Source organism: Centruroides sculpturatus, unplaced genomic scaffold (genome assembly GCF_000671375.1).
Source record: "Centruroides sculpturatus isolate CEXI.00-Female unplaced genomic scaffold, Cexi_2.0 scaffold2340, whole genome shotgun sequence".
NCBI classification, from domain to species: Eukaryota; Metazoa; Arthropoda; class Arachnida; order Scorpiones; family Buthidae; genus Centruroides; species Centruroides sculpturatus.
The window spans coordinates 34,334-42,467 of record NW_019386552.1 but is presented as its reverse complement, the minus strand read 5'-3'; the positions used below and the strand labels follow the sequence as shown (position 1 = coordinate 42,467).

General features: G+C 30.6%; 1 protein-coding gene across 2 annotated transcripts in view; it reads left to right on the top strand.

Annotated features, from left to right (window-relative positions):
• The first annotated feature begins 6,518 nt into the window (after window positions 1–6,518).
• Window positions 6,519–8,134, top strand: part of LOC111615295 (cysteine protease ATG4B-like) — a 21,590-nt gene continuing 19,974 nt past the window's right edge. For both annotated transcript variants that reach the window (XM_023356717.1, XM_023356716.1), the window contains exons 1-2: window positions 6,519–6,627; window positions 6,754–6,854. In XM_023356717.1, coding sequence (XP_023212485.1) covers window positions 6,818–6,854 — 37 coding nt within the window. In that variant the 5' untranslated portion in view covers window positions 6,519–6,627; window positions 6,754–6,817. The remainder of the gene's footprint in view (window positions 6,628–6,753; window positions 6,855–8,134) is intronic.

The following is an 8,134-nucleotide window of genomic DNA, read 5'->3' as shown; positions in this document are numbered from 1 at the left end:
AACATCTCAGGATAATTTTTAATAAATTTTTACAATTCATCTGTTTTAGAATTATTTAGTATCTTTGCTTAAATTTTAAACTATAAACTTTTATATGTTAAAGCAGGGCTTCTTAAACTTTTTTATTCACGACCCCATTTACGACTGTGATTAAAAGTGACCCAAAAAAATATAAAATAAAGATATATACAAATTTGCAAAAACAATAATGGTGTACTACCATAGTTCACTCTTGTGTTACAATGGAACAGAGACAACTGAATACACTGAAAAGTGACAACACTACTCTAGTTAACACTACAGTGTTGCTGAATCATTGTCTCGCTGCACCAGAAGTGACACAAAGCACAACTCACAAAACCTATGACACAAAGCATGCCATTTTCAAACTCTCACAAATTATTTTCAATAATTTGCATTAAAATCTCGTGATCCTAAATGGGGGTCGCAACCCATAGTTTAAGAAGCACTGTGTTAAAGTATTGAAAATATTTCAACAATTTAGTTTTTTTATTTCAGAACTTAGCAAGCATTGTTTAAATCATTTGTTTTTATAAAGACTAGTTAAAAAATATATTTTTAAAGCTATTTTTTAAATCTTTAGCCCATACAATATTACTAAATACGGTAGAAAGAAAATAACTGTATACAGTACAGCAAAAGTTATAATGACAAATGAATGCAAAATTCTGAGAAAGAAGAGTTCATAAGATGATATATTTTCTACGAGCAAAATAAACATACAATAGACTCTCCCACATTTGAACTGATCAAAGGCAACCAAAAATATTTGAAAATATTGTACATTATTACAATATTGTACTCTCTGAATTTTACCTTTCTGTACTGCAGTCTGTACATTTTTTAATATTTTTTTTTATTAAGGTTGCTTTGAAGTTTGTAGAAGAACACAATGCATCAACAGGGATTGGTGTGATGTAACTGTTTATCAGTGAATCAAGAACAAAACAAACAACTTTAAAACAATACTTTCAAAATGAATTGTAATTGTCAAAAATAAGCATCAGAATCAAAATAAACTTGTTTTATACATACAGTAGGCATATATGTTAGTCTTATTTAAAAATTATTACACTCCCTGATCCAAATTTTTCTAATATCCAGATCACTCCCGCCCATACTAATTCAGATATGGGAGAGTCTACTGAAATCCATTAAGAAATATTACAAGTAAACACAGTAAGATCCCGCTTAATGGTGCCTTGATTAATGCTGATTCAATATAACGCAGTCTGTTCAAAGTCTAAAAAAAGCTCAAAATTTATGCTGATTCAAATTATTGTGGCATTTCACTGATTATTCCCAAACACAAACCAATCAACAAAAGGTGGCAATTCGTCATAGCACTGTAATTTCCTTAAATTTATGTTTGTTTTGTGCAATTTTGGAAAATATATAACATCTTGGATGCCAAAGGCAATATCGACTTCACTTGGCAAGAATTAACTGATAAATGTATGAACAAAGTGTGGAAAAAGTTATGGCTGAAGGTATCCAAGAATTCTCAATGACAAGAGCCTAATCAATACAGCAAGACTAGGAGATGTAGACGAGCAGGATATTGAGGAGTTACCACAGGTTTCTGGTGAGAGCCTTACCAATGATGACCTTCAACAACTGGCAGAACAAGGAATTCATGTAGAACTGGAAAATAGTGATTCTAAAAATGAAGAACCCAAAGAATTTCTCTACAGATTTCCTTAGTAAAAGTTTGGTAATGATAACTGAAATCATAGATCAAATTGTAGCAAATGATGCAGATTTTGAAAGAAAGGCTAAAGCAAAATGAGGTGTTTTTGATGCAATCTTCTGCTACCAACATTTGCTTCAGGAAAGAAAAAAAGCAACAAATGAAACTAAGAAATTTTATCGCAAAAAACATGAATTTCAGAAGAGCCAGGACCTTCACAAAAAATGAACTTTAAATTTCTGTGTGCATATGTTTGTGTGTTATTTAACATATGACGGCTATTTTTTAAATAAGGTCCATTTGTGAATGAGAGTGAGAATGATGTGCGATTGCAGCAGTGCATAGGTGCATCTTCTCTGAGCATGCTTTGTGTGTGTTTAGACACCATTTGCAGCCTATTGTTTGTCTGTGTGCTGAACTGTAAAAGTTTATAATGTTTAAGAAAATTGAGTCGCCCACTGACTATGAGATACGATTTGTTATTCAATTCTGAGAGCAAGAAATTTGACAGCAGCGAAAATTCACTGTCAGATTTGTGAAGTTTATGGTGATAATGCTATGACTGACAGTAAAGTTCAAAAGTGTGTAAGAATGTTCAAGGATGGGCAGGTTAATGTGCATAATGAGCTAAGCCCTGACCGACCTCTGATTTCTGAAGATTTGGCGTGTGATGTGGATAACAAAATTCGAGAAGACTAACGATTCATGATTTCAATGTTACCAATTGAATTTCCACAGGTTTCAAGATCAGTTTTGTATACCATTGTTTCGGAGAAACTTAATTATTGAAAATTGTGTTCTTGGTGGGTTCCAAGACTGCTTTCTGACGATCACAAAACAAAAAGATAGGGCAGTGCTTTATCATTTTTGACTCGATACAATCAGGAAGGAGATGAATTGTTGGACCACATCGTTACAGATGAGACTTGGGTGTCTCACATGACGCTTGAGTCCAAGCAGCAGTCACTGGAATGGGACACACATCTTCACCAACCAAAGTGAAAGCCAAACAATCCATTTCAGCATGGAAAATTATGGCAACTGTCTTTTGGGACAGAAAAGGGATTTTGTTAGTGGATATTATGCCAAGAGACACAACAATCAATCTCAAGGTCACACAAAATGCATATTGTGTGACCTTGAGAAAATTCCGACATGCCATACAAAACAAGCAGCATGGTCTGTCTTTCTGTGTGATGTTGCTCCATGACAATGCAAGGCCACATGTTTCTGCACAAACACAAGATCTAATCAGTTCTTTTGGATGGGAACAACTGGATCATCCACATTATACTCCAGACCTTGGATCCAGTAATTTTCGTTTGTTTCGATACTTAAAGGAGTTTTTTGGTAACCAAAGGTTCAACATCGACGAAGAAGTGAAAACTGCAGTCATGGATTCGGCTTTTTCACAGGCGGCAGATTTCTTTGAAGTCAGAATTCAAAAAATTTTTGAGCAGTATGACAAATGTTTAAACAAAAATGGAAATTATGTAGAAAAGTAGATAAAAGTATGTAGAATATGGAAAAAAATATATTTTAATGATATTTACAGTATTTTTCTTCTTATTAAAAAAACGGACCTTATTTAAAAAATAGCTTTTGTATATTATTATGCAAATTAATATAAAAACAAGTTAAAATTAAAATTTGCTTATTTTTGGTCATGTGTTCCCCTTTCCCTATTTACTCTATGTTAAAATGACCTTGTTTAACACCATTTTGTTTAGCGCTTTGTCGTCTAGGAACACATCTCCCGCATTAAGCGGGGTCTTACTGTACTAATATATGTTGGAGAAGAAATATTTTTCATGAAAAATTCATATGTATAAATACAATTGACTTTAGATACTGCAAATCTGTAAAATGTTTCCCTAGTCAATAACATTAAGTTAGTGATAATCAGGTTTGTCAAGAGCTTGTTTGAGGCCCAGAAATAGAGTAGGCCCTTTTGCCATTTTGAACAAATGGAATAGAATGTTTCTTTATTAATAAAACGTGGTCATTTTACACCAAAATTTTATGCATATCACACACAATGTGCTCTATACTTTCTGAAAATAGCATTTATAAAAAGCAGTCTTAAAGATTTTACTTTTGTTAGTAAAAATACATTACTTTTATTGAAGTAGGAATCACTACAGACCCCTAAGTTTCCTCCAAGCCCAGGAAAAATCCCCAACTCCCATCTCTTGACAGCCCCAGCAATACATAAATTATTACATTGTAACATAGGTGCAGTTTGTTTATCTCAGTTTAGCTATGTTAAGATTTTATGTACAAATGTGTTGCATTTAAACTTTTAATTTTACTTAATGTTTTATTACCTCATCCCTTCTGTACTAATTGAGATTTAGTTGTATCACCTTCACAGTGAGAAATATTTATTTATTCTTAGNTATATATATATTCATTTTAATTTTATAAGTTTATCCTTATCCCAACTAATTTATTCAAAGCCTTTTTAGTTAATTTGATAAAATATTGTAGGAAGCAAGATTTTTATTCAATTTCTTTTTAGCAGTGGTGTGCCATCTGTGGAAGCGATGCTTTCCTTATATTTTCTAAAATATAAATACATATTTGCAATTTATTTTCATATTTTAACGTACTTTGAATTAATTAAAAAAATTAATATGACAAATTACAATGGATTCAATTTTGAACATTATAAACTTATATTGGATTATATTAAATTCGAAATGGAATATGTCTATTTCGAATTTCAAATAAATCATATTACAAAGCAAACCTGACAGATACGGCGTTTACGACTTTCTTGATAATCTCCCATTTTAATTTAACACTTGTTTCTTATAAAATAAATGGTAAAGAACATTCACGATCAACGTTTAATTTAAAAAAAGGAAACATTTACAAATAAACACAATTTAAATGAAGCGGTTCAGCCAATTTCGAAGACAAACTACAGTAACGACCTCTGTCGAATAAATATGTAATTAATATAAATACAGTCCGTACGTTTCTATATTCAACAGTTGACTCAACGGTGAGAGAACAACGTTTCTAAATGGACCGTTGAGTTCTCCGTTGAGACTAGTGACGTCAGCGCTGTTTCACCGTTGAGCTCAACGGTCTCAACGACCTGAAAGACCGTTGAGTAGTCAACAAACTAACATGGCGGCTTCCACGAAAAAGTAAATTTCGCTTATAGAAACTATCCATTCGCTGCTGTGGATGCTGTAATAGCGGACAGATTAATGAACAATCTGTATATGATAAAACACGTGATTGCACGATTATGTTGGATAATTTGGTCAATATTGAAATATTAAGATTTTTTCATTTGTCCAAAATTGATTACGACCGATATTTGGCCCGCTAAGTCTTCCTAATGATATAAATATTCAAGAAATTAATTAAAATTATTAATTAAAAAAAGACCCAGTATAAAAAAAAATGATACAGATACGGGTTCATTTGAATAAAAGGATTTATTCGAATAATGGTTAAGCGAGTTACTTTAATTATTTAGCAAAACAGTCACAATCGCCACCTTCTCGTTACTGAAGTCAGCCATCTTGAAAAGCGACCTCTCAACGAAAGCGTTTCTTTTTTCTGCAAAACGTGACGTCAGATCGTTCAACGGAGGGACTCAACGGAAAATTCACTGTTGAGTCAACCGTTGAATATAGAAACGTATGGAGTATCTTGTTATAGAATGTAAGGTTGAGCGATGTCTAAAATTTCGACATCGATGGCTGTGTTACATCGAATGATCGAAATCTCTTAACATTGAAATGTGATTTCACCTCAATCCCGCATCAGTTTACAAATACAGTACTACATTTCTGTTCCAAACAATTTTCAAGCGTTTTTAGAAACATATGCTCATATGCTTAAGTGTTTTTGGAACTTGTCATACACCAATGATGAGGCTTTTAAATTGTAGCGTTAAATTCTGATATCCGATGTATGAAATCCTTTAAAAATATTCGGAAAGATGTTTAAGAAATCATAATGACAAGTATCTGAGTCTTAGCAGTACCCACCAGTGGCCAAGCGGTCTTCGTACTCTGAACACTATGGGTTCGCGCCTCGCTCGGACGGGCTAGCCACATGAAGTTTTCCGCGCTTTCTCCACGTCTGTAAATAGGGGCCAGTTTCCCTTAAAAATGTATGGCCAACAGACGGGTCTGATCCGGCCCGTCTAATGAATTTATGCGGCCCGCGATTAATCTTTCAATATTAGCTACTCAAGTCCGAATAGCTCGATGAAAAACTCTGACGCCTAAAAAAAAGAAGAAAATTTTAACAACTCATTGTGCGTTTAGAATTAACTCTCCATTATAGATCTTTTAAGTACAGCGTAGAATGTTGATAAAGCATGATAATGTGAAAAATGTATCTGTAATCTCTATGTACTGTACAATTTAGTCTCTACAGGGTGACACCATAACAGTAGCGTGCCGTCATTGAAAGCGGTGGATGCGCCGCACCCCTTATATTTTCTAAAAAATAAATACAGTACATATTAATTTTAATATAGATTTGTAATGTAGATAGATAAAAAAATAAATAAAAGAAATAGAAAATTATTAATTTGAATAAAATTAGTTTCCAGGTTACTAAATCAACTTCCCGAATAATCCATTTAAATCTGAATGAAAAATGAAATACAGCATATCAATTAAATTCCACTTAATGAACTTCATGTCGCGCGCTTTGTTATACTGTATATGTCATTGAAACTAAAATAATTGTATTTCTACGTTTATTATAATTTTCCAAAGATTATAATTTATTATTATTAGTTACTTAATTTGTATTAATAATAAATACTAGAAATATAATTCCGCTATCAAAAATAACGACCTTGAATTAATTCAATAAATCATGTATTTTTTTACTATAAACTTTCTCAATCGTCTGTCCGTCGGTTTGGGTAAACAAAAGTAATAATACCATAAACATTCGATCTTTACAATATGAAATTGAAGTTTTATAACTTGATATATATATTATAATACTCTTATTAATATAAATATATATAAAATTTTAATTGGTTTGCTTAAATTTAGATTGATTTAGATGACGTTATTAAATTCGATAAGCTAGGAAGGTTTTTGACGTATATCTCGAGCAATGAATCCAGAAGTAGAGATAATATTAAGTATGACTGGTAAGTAATATGTATGTAATTTATATACAATAACTGTATTTATATGATTATATGTGGGTTGAATAAGTTTGGGTTAATCACAAAAAATGTTTTATTTTAATGAATTGAAATACATAAGGAAAAAACACCAGGATAACACAAAGTAATCCTTTACTACAGAGATCACTTTTACAGCTGAACATGATAATCATTAATCTCGTTTTACAGAAACTAAATATGGTTTTCGTTGCCTGGTAAAGTGGCTTTATTATAGCTGGATAAGCAAGCCGATGACATAGCCCGTTGATTTGGGCACATTGCCTAGTAAATCGGCTTTAATATGGTTTGCTTATCCAGCTGTATTAAAGCCATTTTACTGGACAACATGCTCTTTACTTATCCAAATACAGTAAAGCTGCTATACCTGATAATACAGTCAGAGTATCAATTTCAAAATGAAAGGTAATTTTTTTTACACGTTTCTTGTTATTGAATAATATAAACAAATTATTGTTATTATTAATTAATAATTAAACAATAAATTATTGTATATGCAATTATTACGGTTTTTGGAAAATTATCATTTTTAGCATATCTATAAAAAAAATTTATTTAAAATTTTTACTGTAATATATTATATACAAATGATGTATGAACTTGAAAATAAACTAAGTGCATTATAAAAGATGAATCATCATTGACTTAGTCATATGTTTAAAAGAAAGGTATATTTAATGTAATCGAAAATATGAAAACAATATTGCTATAATATATGTATATTTTGTATATGTACATTTTTTAGAAGTGTAATATACTGACAGAAGAATAGCATTTTAAATTTAATTGATAAGTCAAGTCTAAATATTGATTACAAGTGTTAAAATATCAAAGGTAAATCTTTTGATTTATTCTATGGAAACAAGATAAATTCATAATTCAAAATATTGAAATTATCTTGAATTGTGAAAATTTTAACAAAATTTATGATTTAAGATAATTGATTGTGAATTCATCAATTATTTTGTTGATTCAAAAAATTTTATATTTTGATTTAACATATCATTTATAATTCTGACAATTTTTAAATTTAAAAATTTTTAATTTAAAAATTTTAAATTAATTTTTATATTGAAATACAATAATTTATATGCAATTATTTCAGTTCTTGGAAAATTATCATTTATAATTTAGAATATCTATAAAAAAATTTATTTAAAATTAGTATAGAAATATATAGTAATTTTCAATATTTTAATAATTTAAAATTTTTATTGCCATCTTTCTGTACTGCAGTCTGTACA